We start from the raw sequence: 18848 nt of genomic DNA on the forward strand, positions 1-18848 counted from the left end.
TAGGTAGTCGCACTACAAAAGTGCACTGAAAATGCATCATGCAGCAGCACTTGTGTCAATCAGCTTAAAGGGATTGTTAAGTGAAATTATTATTTTTTTTTTTTAAATAACATGTTATACTTGCCTCCACTGAGCAGCTCATTTTGCACAGAGTGGCCCCGAACCTGCTCTTCTGGGGTCCCTCGGCGGCTGTCTCTGCTTCCTCCCTCAGATGCTTCACACGTTCATGCAAGCTCCCTCGCATGGTGAGAAGCATCTGCGGGAGCGTTCCTGTGATACAGCGAGCGGCTATAGCCGCCGGCTGCATCACACGGCCCCGGCGCTCCGCGTCAGTGGAAGTGATTGACAGCAGTGAGAGCCAATGGCTGCGCTTCTTTCCATCCACTCCAGCCAATCAGCGGCCAGGCTGAACGGTGGAAAGGATGTTGGGACAAGCGTGGGACATTCGAGGGGTGAGGTAAGTAAAACGGGGGGGGTGTTGGGGGGCCGGCACTGTCAGATGTTTCACCTTAATGCATAGAATGCATTAAGGTGAAAAAACATTTAACTTTACAACCCCTTTAAGTGTATCTAAACCCAACACCAAAAATGTAACCTATTGCAGTTTACCAGTCCTCGATATGTGGCTGTATTTTGTTATACCTGGTCATCCTGCCAGCAACAGCTTTTCTGTCTTGGTGACTATATGCCTACTCACTGTGGAGCAGCTTTGTCAACCTAGGAAAAGGTTGCAAAACACTTCTCAACTGACTGTAGGACAGAGATGGCTTGGAACAATAACTGATGAGAACGCAGCACATTATCACTTTTCTGGCAAGATCAACAGTTGTAACAAAACCCTTCATGTAATGTTTAACAGACCAATACATGTTTATTTTTACACACTTTAAATTGCTAATAACATCACCTTCATTTGCAGATCAACCCTCAAGTCTGTCTCCCATCTCACCATGAGACATGTACGCACTTCTCCTCGGGCCACAGTTACTGCTGGCAGCGGGGTGAAGAACATGGTCAAGGGACATCAGCACTCAAGGGTTGTTGGAGCGCTCAAGCAGCGAATCCCTGAGAGAGAGGATTCGGCAGCCAGGACAAAGGTGGCAAGGACAATCAGCCTCCTGCCTCATGAACGCCAGGCCTTCTATCAGCTCTTGGGTAAGAAACAGTTTCACCAGTTTTCCAGGACAGTAACATGAGATGATATGGTTTCTCCCTTTACAGGAAAGAATCAGTTACACACCCTTCCCACCCCCTTGTCCCTCAGGTTGGCTTGTTTCCTATCATCCAGGACCAGCATAATGTCCTTCTGATTTATTGGCTGTTAAGGGATTGCTGCACCACTCCACCATGGGGGAACTCTGATTAAGGAAACATGATGGCTATGACGGCCTTTCCATTTGTGCCCAATTTAGTAGTTGGACAGGTGCTGGGATGTAATTTTGTAGTGAACCCTTCTTCTTTTTTTTTTTTTTTTTTTTTCCTTCTGTTCAGACTTGCAGCAGTTGCAATACCTGCCTCCTAAGCTTCTGTAAACCTACCTACTGCTCTCTAGGAAGCAGTAGTTTTGGACAACACGGCGAGCAGGACAAACTGCTTTGAGGCAGAATGGCTTGTGTGCTGCCATTGTAGAAGCCAGAGGCTGCAATTGGTATGCTTGGCCAGTGAGGGGGTATCAATTTCCACAGTGGCAATGTGGTGGGGTCTGGGCACCTTTCCTTTGAGTTTGATATGAAGGGGTTGAATGCTGTTAACATTCCTACACTCCTGTATCGAATGCACCCTGTCAGAATAGCCTCCCATCTCCTTTGCTTTTATTTTTTATTTTTATTTTTTTGGGGAATTTGTCATGCCTTTACTTGCACCCAGTCTGTTTTGACATTCTGGGCTACAGATTATGGTGTCTTAGGCTGCCTTAAGTGTGGTTACCACTTTTTTGAGATGTCATCCATGTTGTAGGGCGTGTGCAAATGTCAGGGTGTAAGTCTCACTTGAGGGGGAATGCCCCTCTTTTTTTATATTAGTGAGGTTGGTTTCAGGGTCTGTCGCTGCACAGAATAGCAGATCTAACACTTTCATTTTGCTCTAGCATACCTTTCAGGTGGGTGGTTGCTTTTACTCCAGGATAGAATGTTTTTGGGGTCAAACCTTCAGTTCCCTGAGTACTCTGCAGCTGCTTTGTTCCATCTGGTAAATGCCTACGTTCTATAGGCCTCTTGATGTACAACCTCCAATTGAGTAACGAGGTTTACTAGCATTTTGAAATTTGAGCTGTCTTTATTTAAAGCCTGACGTTGGCAAGCGTTTTTTCTTGCAAGACTAGCAGGATTCAAGCCTCTGGGGCAGTGATGGTGAACCTTGGCACCCCAGATGTTTTGGAACTACATTTCCCAAGATGCTCCACTACACTGCAGAGTGCATGAGCATCATGGGAAATGTAGTTCCAAAACATCTGGAGTGCCAAGGTTCACCATCACTGCTCTGGGGTGTGCAGGGCTGCTCGGAGCCACACTGGGCTGCTCTCCATTCCCAAGTGTCTCTGGCCCCCACCTCTGACCACATGTGAGTACTGTATACACTAGCCGTGACACGACCAAATTCTGAGTTTCCATTGACTCCTATGGGGAACTAGCTTTGCTATACGAGTGCTTTTGGATTACAAGTGGAAGCTGTAAAAGTTCTGGAACAGATTAGGTTTGTAATCCAAGTTACTACTGTACCTATCATTCCAGTGTGTCTAGGCTACCTGTGTTCTGTAGGGTGCTAGCCCATGTGCCTACTCAGTGTTCAGATTCTTTTGTGGATTTTGGTGGCTCCTGACATTTAAAAATTGCTGTAGCTGACCCTTTTTGGAACAAGAGGGGTATTTAGTTGTAGATGCTTCCAAGTAGAAGTGGGTTTCTTGTTTGGATCCCAAGCTTTGACTTTTCTCATTGATGTTGGAATCGGTGCACTACTTGCTAGCCTTGAAGCTTTAAAGCAGTAACTGGACAGTTAACCTCTTATGCCATCTTTCTTAACATGGCTTTAGTTTAAACAATGTAGTTTTATAGCCAAATATTGTAGGGAAGGGTTAAACCCTGTCACTTGCCTTTCCTGTAGGTGAGATTTCAATTCGCTTGCCCTAAAGTTGCAAGGGGAAATGCTTTTGAGGAAAAATAATCCTCTCAATCACTTGTCACTAGTACAGGTAGTGTTCCATTCAATGTCCTGGTGACATCTGAATTGTTTCTCTATTGCTCAGTTTTGGTGACAGTGGTTACAATTCTTGGTGGGGGTTCTGATCATTGCTATTAAAAAATTGAATGGTCTTCACGTTTTATCTGCTATTGCTGCCAGTGTATTTCATGCAGATTAGACATTTATTTATTTTTCCCACAAGTTGCTATCTGTAGGACTGACGGCAGTTGGCTGTAATGGTTACAATTGGGTTTTTCTACACATCAGCTACGCAGGTAGTACCAACAGTTGAGCTTTTACAGACCTGCAGGATGCACATTTTATACACCTCTGCTCATTGCATTTTACACTTGTGTATTGAATTTCCAACTTTCTCACCACATTGAAATAACACTTTGTTCTGGCTGTCATGCTTTGAGTTTTTTAGAATGTTTAATAGTTTATAAATGTTTTCACACAAGATTTTCTACAACTTCAGCAACTATTCACAAATTCTCCATTTGGCTCTGTTAGAAAAGTCTGTTAATCTTGTATGAAAACCTTTTTAGACATGGAGTCAGATCTCCAGAAACGGAAATATGTACGTATTTTCAGGCACTATTGTCTGGTTGTAGAAGTTGGCCTGGACTCTTCGTGTGCAAGGTTTAAGGCTGTGATGAAGGCAAAAACCTGTAGATTTTAAGTTTTTTGGGTTACCAGGATTTCAGCATCTAGTCCCATATTCCTACCCTTGGGGTTCATAGGTAGGTTCATCCATTCACTGAGGCTTGGGCAAAAGTCTAGGATTCCTGCTTGTAGTAGGTTGAACTTTTTAGGGTCTGTGAATTTCTTCACCAGAAACTAGAGCTGCATGATCATTTAATTTTTTTTTTTTATTCCCCCCCCTTACAATCTCTATGCAGAATTTCCAGATTCATTTGTGTGACAAGTGTAGATGGAGTTCTCTGCTCACTCAGCTGTCAAAAGAAAACAAAGGCAGTCTGCCACGTTTTTCACAACACTGAGCTGCTAGATAACTAAAGACTAACTTTTCGTTCTTCAAAGGAATGAACTTTGGTGTGTAAATGAGGAAAGTTTAACCACTAAAGACTAAACCTTTTTCTGACACTTGTTTTGTTACAAAGTTCAAATCAGTATTTTTTGCTAGAAAATTACTTGGAACCCCCCAAACATATATATTTTAGCAGACTCTAGGGAATAAAATGGTGGTGGTTGCAATATTTTGTTGCACTTGAAAGACTGCTGCGCAAATAGTGTTATTTTGTTTGGGGAAAAAATACACTTCGATGAATTAAACGGTAAAGTTAGCCTTTTTTTTTTTTTTTTTTTTTGTGAAAGATGTTGCGCCACAATCGTGATCTTTATTCTAAGCAAAAAATTGTGATTCTGATTTTAGCCAGAATTGTGCAGCTCTACCAGAAACTAGTGATTTTGTGTATTTATATCTTTATATATTTTTTATTCCCAATGCTAAACTGGTAAATTGCATTTAATCTGCAGATTGTGACATCATTCAGCAGTTCCTGTCAATGGATGTTTGCCTTCGGATCTCTGACAAGGTTGGTTTAAGTGGTAGCAGAAAAGCTTATTTCCATACAGGCTTTCATGGTAACATGTCTCTTGCCAAAACTGAAATTGGCTGAACCATATCTCTTCACACTGCTGGTATGTAAGCACCCATAGTGGTGCCCTCTACAGAGGTTCTGCACACCCCCTTCTGAGCTAGAGTGCCAAGTGCAGGGAATGTGCATTTTGTTTGCAGAGATGACACAGAAAGCAAGGTACCTGCTCTATAGCATGCAGGCAGGGGGCAGTCTTCTACTGACACTGGCTGCTTTTCAACTAAAATATATATTTAGCAGACTTAAACTATGTACAGTTAAGGCCCATACACACTATCAGATTTTATGCAGATTTTTTCTTCATATTTAACAAACATATATCTGAGGTCAATTTGTATGCAGTCAGGCAGGCCCTTGCACTACATGGTTTTGGTAAATCTGAAGAAAAACGGAATCTGATAGTGTATGGGGCTTTAGGATGTGCTGCCAGCCAATTTAGAATGAATGGGCTGTTTACACAGCATGCCTTAAAAGAGTAGCATAACCAAAGCCATTTGGTAATACTTCTCCTATAGAGCTCAGCTGTGATCTCTTAGCCAACAGCAAACTGATGTCTGGCAGACCAGGCTCAGAAAAAATCCCAAACATGGCGGATCTGCCCAAAAGGGTGGAGTGACAGCTGGCAGTCTTGACTGTTCCTGGCTCTCTGCTCACAGAAACCTGAGAATCTAGCAATCAGCCATTGAATGCCCCGTTCGGTGTGCAGAGTCAGCAGCTGACAAATGCAGCATCAGATCAATGCAGCATACACTTACGAGAAATGTTGGACTGTCTTGCGCAGGATGGGGAGGCTGTAGTAAATGTGTTCTGTTCAATTTTTAGATTTGTTATACACTTGTGCTGGCTTTGAGATGAAATGAAGCTAAGTTACCAGTTAAATTACTTTTCAAATGTGCTTGTTTCTGTTTACAAAATGTTTTTTTTTTTTTTTCTGAACTGCTTTGTTTTCCATGCAGTATCTCATAGCAATGGTGCTTGCGTACTTCAAACGAGCAGGCCTGCGAGTCAGAGAATATACAGCAATGAATTTCTTTGTTGCTCTGTAAGTATCTTTTTCCACTTGTTTATGAAAATAGATGAAATACCTATGCATGGTACAGAATCGAATCTTTAAAGCCTAATGACACTTTCTTGAAAAGTTAAATGTAAACCCACCCATACCTTTTTTCCTAGTAATTGCTTATTTTGCAAATCCTGTGCCTGTTTCCGCATAAATTTAGATCAAACCTTTGAGCCATTTTCTAATGACTGGAATCAAGATTATGCAAGCTCATCAGATGTCTGAGTTTAAAGTATGTGTGAGAACACCCAGCAGTTCAACCCTGAACAAAAAACCTGATGGCTCAGGTCGGAGCCACTGTACTGTTACAGCAATCTCACCTGCTGTTCTAGTGTGTGTGTGTGTGTGTGTGTGTGTGTGTGTGTGTGTGTGTTTCTATTTTTGGCAGGGGGACCTGGCTCCCTCCAGAACACTCCAGTTGGCATTCTCAGCCTGCAGATTTCTTTGATTTCTTAAAAAAAACTTTGTCCATGTGCTGAGTGCATCCTGCATGGGAGTGGCTTTATAATCTAACAGCAGCTGCACTTGAAGGGCTCTGATGAAGAAAGCAGTGAAGTCTATTCTTTTTAGGCCTGGTTTACACTATTGCAGGTGGTTGCAGGAATCTCGCATACTGCTGTTTTAAAACCTGCAGGGCTACCATTTATTCTTGCATCTAAAAACTGCATTTGTAGGTGTATGAACTGCCAGGTACAAAATGCGTTGTACAAAAGCACCATGTGATTCCCAGCCACTGCATTTTGAAAACTGCAACCTTTTTCTGGCATGAAACTTGTGAATGGACTGCTATGCCCATGCAACATGGCCTGCAGACATCCTATAGTGTGAACCAGGCTGAAGACATGATTTCCCTTTGGGAGTAGCTAACCAAAAATTACATTTTTATTGCAGGGATTGCTCAATATCTGACTTGTAGCTTAATGCACACTGCTGGGGAAATCAGTGAGCCAATCATACCAGCATGAAATAACATTTATGGGGGGAGTTTTGTACACCTTGTACAGAAAACCTCAAGGTTGCAATAATGCATTTTACAGAACATTGCAGCAATGCAGATTGGAAACGAAGTAATTCAGTACAATGACTTGTGTAGCAATTGAGAGCGAGAGATTCCCCCATGTGCTGTAAGCCTTGTTCAAGCCCACCTAAAGATGGCTGCCCATCACACTTCAAATGTCAAATGCTTGTTTGGATCTGGGGGGGCCACAAAGTTTCTTGGCCAATCCTTTACTCCCTGGCAGTAGATGCTCTTCTCTACTGTGTTCAGCCAGAGGACAGTCCCTTTAGCGTCCAATGGACTCTGAATTTAACTTTTGTTAACCCAAAAAAAGCTTAAAGCATGTTAAAATGGCACGGTGCTTGTGCTGTAGAATTTGGCCCCCTGTAACACCAAAAAAAAACTGTCTGATCCTGCCTGGCTATTCCCTCCCCCTCTGTAAACTGACCACTGTGTATCATAGCTGCTGAGCCCTGACACCATGGTCTGTTCCCGTGCCTCAGTCATCCACAGCCCTGCTCTGGCTCCCCCTCCCTCATGTCTTTTATGTAATATGCTTATCTGTACCGATAATACAGCGGCTCTCTGAGATCATGTGACTCCTTGGCACTCTCCCCCCTCCATGGCTGATGTCATAGTTATTGTATTATAATAGAGGGGGTGGGAGTTATCTAGAAGTGGCTTTACAACCACTTTAATGTGGGTCCTTCAACTACTGCAGCATAGGGGAGAAGAGGCTGCAGGGACTAGTCTTAAAGCCTGTGGGAGAGGACGAGATTGTGTAGGTATAACTTGCTAGTTTGGGTCTATAGGCTGCACAACAGACACTTATAGTGCAGGAACATTTTTCTTTTCCCTGGCGTTTGCCTTTGGCATGCAGTTGTCAAGGCTACCGTAGACAAGTGTTTCTCAACCTTTTCCAGTCACAGCACCCTTGGCAGCAATCCGATTAGTGTATACGAGGTTTAATACTCGGTCTCCCTTTTCCACCCACTCAACTCTTCCCCAGCTGGGCTGGTCTCTGGGTATTTAAGGCAGCCTGCCAATTCAGATTAAGGATTGGTCAGGGCACCTCAGAACACCCCAGGTAGCTCCACCTCTTTCCAGAAAACATGAGAACCTTCTGGAAAGTGGAAGGTGCTGGTGACACTACCTGTGAGTCACCCAGCTCGATTAACTATATAAATGAGGGACTTGGGATTTTTTTTTCCTCACTGTTGGTAATACCAATGTGTTGCATACATGGGTATGTGAGGGGTAAGGGGTGCTTTAAACTTTGTAATGTTGTTTCAGAAGGTGACCGGTAACTCTTTATGGGAAAATCTGAGTCGGCCGGGAAACCTCACATAGTGATGTAAGAGCAATTTTAAGCAGCTCTTCAGCCCAGGTTTTTATAGGCAAACCCAAAGCCTGCTGATGCAGACAAGCTCACGTTTGCTACTGCACCTAGGAGTGTGTTAACTTCTTTAGACCAGGGGTAGACAACCTTTGAGTGGTGGAGAATCCACCTGAGCAACATGGAGATCAAAGGTCACCAGGTGCAGTGCCCTCTTTTTAAACTCCTTTACAGCCTGCTTAAATGAATTACTCTGTCTTGTTAAATGCATGTCTAAGCTTCCCATGTTCAATTCCAAGGTGTATAGAAAAGCTAGTCAAAGATTCCCCCTGAATGGGTGGGATTTTAAATGACCAACAGCAGACAGGTGCACAAAATTAAGACATGTCGTCATGGTTTATTGACAAATGGACAATCGCATAAACAGAACAAAAATTTGACTAAAATGCTTTTCCTATATCGCCTACACCCTAAGTAGAAAAGCTAGTCTGCCAAGCATAGGGATACCTTAAAGTGTTACTAAACCCAGTAATATGAAAATCGTTCAAACCTCCCCACAGTGCCCACAGCCTGTACATCTTTTTGACGTTCAAATATTGCCACTCTAACTTTTTTGGCTGATTTTGTATGGTCCGTGATGAACTGTAGTTTCTCCAGTGCTGAGTTCAAGTAGATATCCACTTTAGCATGTATACACTCCCACATGTGTGGTACCAGTATGTGACCTGGCTAGCTCTGCAAACAATTAAATATTCTCTCCAGCATAAAAGGCACAACTGAGCATTTACAGGTTGGCTACCCTGTTGGGGTTATCTGGCTTTCCCAAGATGGTGCAGGAGAGAAGGATCTGTGCATACAGGATAAAACTGCCTTTTTACACAATGCAGAGATTAACCCCTTTAAGTACCACAGTGAGTATATCAAGCATGCTATGCTGCATATATAGACTGATTTTACTGTTGTGGGTTTAAAATTTTAAGAGTATATTATAATTCTCTAATATCCAATAAGGCTGCCACTTGTTTATGTAAACAAACTCAATTGCATTTGGATTTTCTTCAAGATATCTTGCAAATGACATGGAGGAAGATGAAGAGGATTACAAATATGAAATATTTCCTTGGGCTTTGGGTGAATCATGGCGAGACAACTACCCCCAGTTTCTACATCTCCGAGACCACTTGTGGTCCAGAATGAAATACAGAGCAGTTGTGAGCAGGAAGTGCTGTGATGAGGCAAGTTTATAATCAATCTCTTTATTCTGTGTTCTGATTCACTAGGATAAAAGCGTGTGTGTGTGTATATTAATTTTTTATTTTTTTTGCCGTGCAGGTGATGTCTAAAGATTCCTCTCATTGGGTATGGCGCCGTAATCGTCCAATACACCATAGTGGGGCACTCAGGAGTTACCTTCGAAATGAAGACCTCTTTCCTAGAGGTCCTGGTGTGACTCCAACCAGCTGTGTTCTTTGCCGGAGGTCCAGCACGGACTCTGATACAATAGCTAGCAACAACTCTTCACCAGAATTAAGCTCATTTACTTTTTCAACTTGTGAGTGGTCTCAAGACCTCATCTTGCCCCCACCTATGCTTCTGGATCCAGAGTCTGTCTACGATATCAACAGTGAGTTAAATCTTCAAACGCATTGCCCTAGTCTAACAATCTTTGCTTTGTGCAGAACGCATTTGAGGTTTTGTATCTGGTGACTAAATTGACAAACAGCCCGCCTATTGCTGGGATATCTCAATATAGTGTGCGATCAAAGCTGATTTCATAGGTGCTTGGACAAGGAAGTTCATAAAAGCCAGATTGATTGTGACAGACCATCTAGCGCCCTGCCTGGGTGCCTCTGCCAACAGCTGCTTCCTTGCCACAGGAACAAGGTGGTATAGCTGAGAATTGCACCCAAGATCTAGCTTGGGTGCAAAACAGGAACTAGGTTTAAAAGATGCATGTTTTTATGCACGTCAAAAATGGGGGCAGTCACCACATGAACAATGCAAAATTTAGAATATCAGTACATCCTAATTCACCAGTGACCTAATCAGCCAGGCACCCAGATGAGCTTTGATCAGTCAGGGAGCCCTCCCTAGACAGTCTGGCAACAAGTCCACAGCCCTCGATACAAGTACATTTCACATGCTGTCTTTCAGGTGTTTGGCTTTCACATGTGTAATCTGTCCACTAGAAAAGGCATAAGACAAAACTTATGTTTCAGCAGTCTGAGACTGGAATTTATGCGCTTAGGGTTTTTTTTTGGGTTATTAAATATTTCTGTCCCAAGTGGAGGAGCTTCCCTAACCCAATCTGCATGAGAGCCACCATATTTCCTGACCATTAACCTGTACAAGATTAATATTGCACTTTTCCATCCATTCCAGAAGGGAAGCTTTGTCTTGTAGGATAAATTGTCAGTGTGCAATGGCTAGATGTAATGAAAAATCCAGAATCTTTTAAGTGGCTCCCTCGCCACCACAAAACAAGCAAGCATTGGTAATTGGTGACCATGTAAAACCCCAGCACACATTGGTGTTCAGTGGCACTCAAACAATCCCACAGCACTGGTGGTTGCCACAATTTTTCTCCCATGACACTTGTCTTGCAGGATGTACCTAGAGATCTTGGCTCAGTAATGGTACTGGCATAGAAAAAATGCTGCTTGTTTTGTTCAAGGGAATGCATGCCTCTGTCTCCTTTTTGTCATAAGCTTTGCATCATAAGTGTGGCCTGGAAAATAGGTTTTCCCTTTATGACTTTCAGGACAGCACGAGAGTGTCTCCTCCCACTTGTCAGGAAACGCACTTCCACCAAACTTTAAAAGGCGGCTCCTTCCCACATGTCGGTTTTTGTTTCCTCCTGAGGAAACACTTTGTGGGGGGTTAGGAGCTCTCAAGGTGCTGTCCTGAGGCCAGGCTTCCCGCTGCATTTGTTTTTTATTTATTTTTTTGCTGTAATCTTGGGATGGGCGGTCAGAGGACTACATCTGCCAGAAGTGAGGTACCCAGAAGTGGGTCGGCATCCTAGGAGCAGGCTGTCAAGTGTCTTTCCCTACTTTTAATTTTCCCCCTTGTCACGGCAGGCCAAGAGGCCATCCACCGTCTTGCGGCTAGCGTGATGACATCACCGTCAAAACCCTACCCTACTCATTGTCGGCAACAGGACATCTGGGGACTAGCCAATCCCCAGACGTCCTGTTGCTGACAACGCATAGGGTGGGGCCTTGACGGTGATGTCCTCACGCTAGCCGCGAAACGGTGGATGGACATACGAACTAGGAAGTACAGCGAGATATTTGAGGCCGCACTGGACGCTTATTTATCCCGAGTAACTTTTCGGCTGTCTGACTACTAATCTGTGAGTGCTAACTTTTTTTCTTTTCATTAAATATATCGATTTTACATGCTACACTATGGAAGTCTTTTGCTTCATATTTTTGAGTACTTTATACGGAGGCTCTGGAATATCTATAGGGTTGAGGGAGACCTTACTTCCCGAGGCTGGGCGAGACTGTTTTTGCAGTCATCGCCTTTTGGTAAGCAGGCAATTTATATACAGTTTGTGGTCACAAGGGTGCACTCTGCATGCTCTTGAAGACACGTCACGGATGTTACTTAATTAATTTGTGTGGACACTTTGTTTTTTCACCCTTCTTTTTTTAATGGAACTCTGCATTAGTTTTTATTTATCACATTTTTCTCATTTCGTCTTCCAGGACGGCCTCTGAGATACAGGGCTCCTCCCTCCGGGACCGGAAACACGTCAACCCAATCAAATAAAAGGTGTGGTCCTCCAGGCCCTCAGTTTTTGTGTTTCTTGCCGGATGGGAAGGAGCACGTCGGAACTAGTAGGGGAGCTCCTTCTCAGGGGTTGTCTTGGGGGGAGCACCTGGTGGACCTGGCTCATAGCACCCCCTCGGTCCGTTAGGAGGGAGTAGAGGGTAGCTATCAGTCCCCGCTGCCATTAAAAACGTTCGCAGAGAACGGGACCCTGATGGGTGGCAATCTCCCCCTCTATTGCGCTAGCCGCTCGTACCTGGTCGGTCGGATGGCGGGTGAGAGACGTTCGGAACCACTGGCTGGCGTTCGTAAGGAACGCACGGCATGAGTGGGCGGAGTTTTTGTATTCCGGCGTCCGGAAGTGGGAGGCGTACTTCCGCCAGATTCGCGTCATCGGGGGGCGCCGCGGGACCTTTTCCAGTCCTTTGGGTGCAGCGGTGTGGCTACAGGGCTGTCTGGAGCGGTGTGAAGGCTCAGAGACTGAGTCAGACACTGGAACCATGGAGGGCGCAGTTGTGCAGGTCGACTCCGGTTCGACAGGCTCCAGCACCTCTCAGGTAAGCTTGGTGAGGGCAGACCAGGACTTACACTGGGGGGTGGAGGGGTCACTCTGACCTTAGTACCCTCCCGGGGTGGGGAACCTGCTGGTGAGGGGGGCACTTCCTAGGCAGACCCTAGAAGCGCAGTGGTGTGGTCAGGGGGTGGTATTTTAATGAGACTTTTTTTTTTTTTTTTTTTAAGTCAAACGGGACAGAGCCCAGATACCTTTGCCCAGAAGGAAATGTGCCGTGTGTGGGGCTAAGTTAAACACCGGTTGGGAGAAGCAGCTTTGCCCAGATTGTGTCAGTAGCCTGGAGAAAGGACTTGGTGGCAGCTTGCCACAAAGTTTTGACATCCGTGAAGGATGAAATGGCATCCACTTTCCAGTCATTCAAGAGCATGATGGATAGGATGCAGGGTCCTTCTGTCTCTTTACCCAGGGCCGTGAGTATGCCCTCCTTGTCTGAACTAAGTCAGGAGGAGGAGGTGGATAAAGAGAAAGTACCAAGGTAGTTGGCCTCCTCTAGGACAGTCTACTTCTGAGTCAGAGGGGGAGGAAGAGTCCATTAGATCATCCAGATACAGGCTGTCTTTGGACGATGTGGGTGACCTCCTTAAGGCAATATGACACTTTGGAGATCAGGGAAGAACAGGTCCAGCTTTCAAAACACGACATGATGTATCAGGGGTCGAGTGTACTGAAAGACAGTGTATTCCCCGTCCATAAATCACTGAGGCGATTCTGCTAGAGTGGGAACAACTGGAAAAGAGGCTTTTTTTTTTTTTTTTCAGGTAGCCTTAAAAGGAGGTTCCCTTTTGAGACGGATGCTCCCTTGGCTAAAGTCTCTAGACAGATTTGGCTTTTGATATGGGTTCTCTCAGGCATCCCCTGGATAAGAGTGGAGACGTGCTGCTTAAGAGGGCCTGGGATGCCTCTTCCATTGGGCTTAAACCAGCCCTAGCAGCTACCTGTGTGGCCAGAAACTTCGAATGTTGGCTTACAGTTACAATCTCAGATTTCAGCGGGCACTTCCAGGCAACAGCTGTTTAAGTCCTTTTCGCTACTGTTCAAGGCAGTGGGGTTTTTGGCCGATGCCTCCGCAGAATCAGTCAAATTGGCTGCTAGATCTGCCGCATTAGTGAACGCTGCCAGAAGGGCCGTTTCACTTAAAACCTGGGCAGGCGACGCAGCTTCGAAATTGAAGCTGTGTGGATTACCTTTTTCAGGGGACCACTTGTTCACCCCCGGCCTGCAAGAGGCATTAGAGCGCAAGCAGGATAGGAAGAAAGCTTTCCCAGAGAAGAGAAAAAGCTGAAGGAAAGCGCTTTCTTTGAGGCTCTAGGTAGCAGAACCTGTAGGAAAGGGAGGTTTGCCCCAAAAAACATTGGTCGGGTCACAAGGGAAGGGGCAGAGGAGGAATCGTATTAAATTCTCCTCAACCCTCCCCTTAAAACCCAGTGACTCCTGTGTCCTTCCACAATGGGATACTTCAACCGAAAGTCCATTCATACGAGATGTAATAAGGAACAGCTACAGGTTGGAGTTTGGTTCAGTTCCCCTCCTGAATTTTCAGGTAACCAGGTTACCAAAGGACCAAGAGAAGGCAAAGGCTCTGGGTCTTTTGGGAGATCTGGAAGACCAAGAAGTACTGGTGCAGGTGCCTTCAGAGGAGCGAGGCTTGGGGGTTTACTCCCACGTGTTCGTGGTAAAGAAACCTTCAGGGAAATTCAGGCTGATGCTGAATCTCCGCCCCCTGAACAGGTTCATAAAATGCAAGCGGTTCCGTATGGAGTCAATCTTCTCGGTAACCAAGTTTCTGTTTCAGGGTTGTCGCATGGCCACCGTGCATCCCAGGGATGCATATTTGCATATCCGGAGTCCCAGAGGTTTCTCAGGTTGGCTGTGAGGATGAACAAAGTGGTACACCTCCAGTTTCGAGCTCTCCCTTTCGGGCTCTCGGCCTCGCCAATGATCTTTACAAAGGTACTGGCAGAGGCGCTGGCCCCATTGAGGCTCAGGGCTATAACGGTGATTCCATATCTGGACGATCTACTGCTTATAGCTCAGTCAGCCCAACAGCTGAAGTAGGACGTGCAGGAGGCCTTGGGTTTCCTGCGCTCACTTGGGTGGCTGATAGTGGCCAGTTGACCCCCTCAAGGAAGTCCTGTATTTAGGATACAGGATCTCTTCAGTGCAGATGAGGGTGTTTCTTCCTGCGGAGAAGATCAACAAGCTAGAGCAGGCGGTAACCCAGCTTCAATCAGGTTGGGAAGCCCAGATCAGGGAGGTTATGAAAGTTTTGGGATTGATGACATGCTTTCCAGCGGTGGCCTGGGCAAGACATCAGTGCCCTTTGCAGAGACTTGTGCTCCGTTATTGGGATGGCAGGGAGCAGAGCCTTGACCAGGTTATGCCCCTATCTTCTCCCATCAGGAGGTCTGTGGTGGTGGGCCAAGGTCAACATGAACAAGGGTCTTTCCTGGTCCCCACAAGCTACGGTGGTGGTCATGACCGATGCCAGTGCGCTGGGTTGGGGTGCCCACCTAGAGGCAATCTTAGCCCAAGGAACCTGGTCGAATGTGTTGGCAGGTCGTTCTTCAAACCAGAAGGAGCTTCTGGCAGTTTGGAATGCTATAGAAACCTTCGCGTCCCAGTTACAGGGCAGGGATCTGCAGGTTCAGTCAGACAATGGGGCAGCAGTAGCTTATCTGAACAAGGGGGAACCAGAAGCCCTGTGCTGCAGGCTATTGTGGACAGAATCTTCTGCTGGGTCGAGAAGAACTTGTTCTCTATCAGCCATTCATCTGAAGTGAACTCAGAATTTGCTGGCCGATTTTCTCAGCAGAAGATGGGCCAGGACGAGTGGTCCCTCAACAGGGAAGTGTTCGAGAAGATTGTCATGCTGGGGAAGGCCAGAAATAGACCTATTTGCAACAGGAAGGTGACACGATTTTTTTTTCTGTTCACCCACAGGATCAGGCCAGGGGGATAGACGCCCTTGCCAATCCGTGGCAGTTCGGCCTGTTATGCCTTCCCTCCTGTAAGGATGGTGGCGGAGGTTTTACAGAAGTTCCGGTTGGAAGCTACGGACCTCATTTTAGTGGCTCCTTTTTGGCCAAGGAGACCCTGGTTTGCCAGCATAAAGAAGTTGGCTGTTCATCCTCCGATATTACTACCAGTCAGGGAGGATTTGCTTCCCCCGGGGCCTATTCTGCATCCTCAGATACTCAAGCTTGCGGCCTGGTATCTGGGGAACATATCTTAAGATCACAGGGTTTTTCAGAGAGTGGTTAAGACCTTGTTAGAATGCTGTAAACCAGTAACTAGAGCGATTTACGCCAAGATGGGGAAAAGATTTAATTCCTGGTTGTGAGAACAGGGGATTGAACGTCCCGGCAGTCCTAGATTTTCTGCAAGCGGGGGTAGAGCTGGGCCTCTATCAGCACCCTTAAAGGTACAGGTGGCGGCCTTAAGTGTTTTTCTTCAGTCCTCTCTCCAGCAGAATCCTTTCATCAAAAACTTCTTCAAAGCTCTGGCTAGATCCAGGCCTGTGAAGGTGAAGACTTGTCCTACTTGGGATTTGTCTTTTGGTCCTTAGGGCTTTGACCCGAGATCCATTCGAACCCTTGGAGAAAGTGTCACTGAAGTGGATGGTACTAAACGTTTTTTTTTTTTTTTTTATACTGATCACGTCGGCTAGAAGGGTAAGTGATCTGCAGGTGCTCTCGGTCAGAGGTTTTTGTTAATTTTAGAGGACAGGGTAGTGTTTAAGACTGACCCTAGTTTTCTCCCTAAGGTTGTGTCCACTTTTCATAGGACACAGGATATTTTACCAACATTTTTCTCAGCCTCAGGTGGAGATGAGGCGAGATCTTTAAGTTTGTTAGATGTCAGAAGTCTAATTTTTTTAGAAGCCACTAGGGTCTTCAGGAAGTCACTCACTTTTTGTTAATTTTTCGGGTGCCCACAAGGGCTGCAAGGCGTCAGTCTATCGCCAGGTGGATACGAATGGCGATAATTAAAGCCTATGAATTAGAGGGGAAGCAGGCTCCCTTAAGGCACACTCTACCAGGGCGGTTTCCGCGTCATGGGCAGAGAGGGCTGGAGCCTCTCCGGAGGAGATCTGCAAGGCAGCAAAGTGGTCCAGCTACTCTACGTTTGCAAGACATTACCGTCTGGATTTATGGTCTGATAAAGAACAAACTTTTGGACGAAAGGTCCTCCAGGCAGTGGTCCCGCCCTGACAAGGTGAGCTCCTTGCTTATCTCAGAGGCTGTCCTGGAAGACGATATGAGAAAACCGGAGTTGGACTTACCGGTAACTCTTTCTAGGAGTCTTCCAGGACAGCCTGGTTTCACACCCAAAGTTTAAGTTGGACGTGTACTAACGTGATTGTTAGTGTGTTATGTCTTTCAGAGCCTTCCGGCGGTTCTTGGAGTAAAACTGAGGAGTGCCTGGAGGACCACACCTTTTTATTTGATTGGGTTGATGTGTTTCCTGTCCCGGAGGGAGGAGCCCTATATGTCAGAGGCTGTCCTGGAAGACTCCTAGAAAGTTACCGGTAAGTCTAACTCCGGTTTTTCTTTTTGTATTTGCCTATTTTCAGATGTATATTTATGAGTTTGTTATTGGCGCTGCATCAGTTTTTTTGTTAAAGATCTGATCTGGCATTTGAGGACATGGGGATTTAAAAAAAACAAAAAAAAACCCATGGATAAAGATTGATCAACAATTTAAGAGGGCTTGGCAATTCACCATGGGCAACATTAAGCCAGCAATGGCGACTACTTGAATCTCTAGGAATATGGAATATTGGGTGAATTGACTTAAAGCTCACATAATGGCTTATTCTCCCAAGCAGGAAATTCTCAATTCCTATGACTGTCAGCAGCTGTAGCTTATGTTTCAGATGCATCAGCAGAATCTAATCTGGATAACGGCAAAAGCCGCAGCCCTAAATTCAGTCAGAAGGGGGCTGTGGTTAAGACCTGTCCGGGAGATTCAGCATCCAAAAACGAGCTATGCGGGGGTCTCATTCTTGGACTTGTTGTTCAGGCCTGATTTGGATTCAGTTGACAGAACTGCAGATAAAGTCCTTTCCTGTCGAGAAGAAACTCAGTCTTTTTTTTTTTTTTTTTTGTCCTCAAAGGGCTCAGGAACAAAGTAACAAACTTCAAAAGAAAGATTGGTCAGAAGGGAAAAGGAATTTTCCTTTCATCCTACGTCAACCAGAAAAACACAATGACAGCCAGTTACAAGTGGGAGGAAGGCTTCAATTTTCTCCCCTATTGGGCAAGCATGACAGAAAACCTGTATTTTTCAAGCATGCTGTCCCAAGGTTACAAAATAGAATTTTCGGATCACCTCCAGAAAGGTACCATATAACAAACCTACCAAGAGATGCAACAAAGGCCCTAGTTATGAAGAACCTGTTAAAGGATCTGATGAAATAAGTGGTTGTGACTTGTGTACCACTGGAGGAGCATCAGGGATTCTATTCCCATATATTTTTGATTAAGAAAAATCCCAGAAGCTTTTGATCTTCAATTTAAAACCTCTAAACAGATCATTCCTATACAAGGTTTCATGTGGACTTTATCTTCATGGTCAGAAACCTATTGATAAGTGTGCTTCATGGCATCGATGAACCTAGCTGCCCATCTGTACATCCCTATAGCCCCTCGGTCTCAGATTCCTAAGAAAGATGATAAACATGGGGAATGAGGTGCTGCACCTACACTTCAAGGCCCTCCCATTCGGCCTTTCTTCTGCCCCATGAGTATTTACAAAGGTGGTGGCTGGTGTCTCGCACCTCTCCGCCTTCAAGGGAGAAATTGTTAGACCTGGAAAAGCCTGCAGTCCTTTAGAAGCCTTGGATTGTGACTGTTCAGAAGTTAAACTTCAATCCTAGCTCAAGTAAAATTTCTGGGGTACCAAATCGGCTCGCGAAGCAGTTTTTCTTCCAGAAGAGAAAAAAATGAAAGTCCAAAATGTCATGGCTATGCTACAGACAAATTGGGGAATGTCAGATGGGTTATTTCAGCCCTAGGAACCTTAACCTCAACTATACCAGCTATTCAATAGGCAAGGCAACATTTCAGACCACTTCAGAGTTTCCTCCTAAGGGCATGGAACCACAGAACAATCTGTGGTGGGAATCTTTACCTTTGCTTCCAAAGTCAAATGATCGCTTTGGTGGTGGAGAAATTTGGCAAGTCTGTCAAAAGGCCTTCTGTAGTCTTTCCCTATAAAAAAAAGTGGTGATTACGGATGCTGGTGTGTTGGATGGGGAGTGCAATGGTATCAGAACTTGGTGCAAGGACAATGGTTTGAGGCCC

General features: G+C 45.2%; 1 protein-coding gene across 1 annotated transcript in view; it reads left to right on the plus strand.

The window, feature by feature from the left end:
* The window catches only part of SPDYC (speedy/RINGO cell cycle regulator family member C), a 74181-nt gene that overhangs the window by 36915 nt on the left and 18418 nt on the right, over window positions 1-18848 (plus strand). Inside the window, exons 2-6 of the mRNA XM_077463484.1 lie at window positions 920-1155; window positions 4678-4736; window positions 5756-5841; window positions 9256-9427; window positions 9525-9816. Coding sequence (XP_077319610.1) covers window positions 951-1155; window positions 4678-4736; window positions 5756-5841; window positions 9256-9427; window positions 9525-9816 — 814 coding nt within the window. The 5' untranslated portion in view covers window positions 920-950. The remainder of the gene's footprint in view (window positions 1-919; window positions 1156-4677; window positions 4737-5755; window positions 5842-9255; window positions 9428-9524; window positions 9817-18848) is intronic.

The sequence above is a fragment of the Lithobates pipiens genome, unplaced genomic scaffold (genome assembly GCF_037356315.1).
Source record: "Lithobates pipiens isolate NorthernLeopardFrog02 unplaced genomic scaffold, aLitPip1_a1.2 Scaffold_10, whole genome shotgun sequence".
In the NCBI taxonomy this organism is placed as follows: Eukaryota; Metazoa; Chordata; class Amphibia; order Anura; family Ranidae; genus Lithobates; species Lithobates pipiens.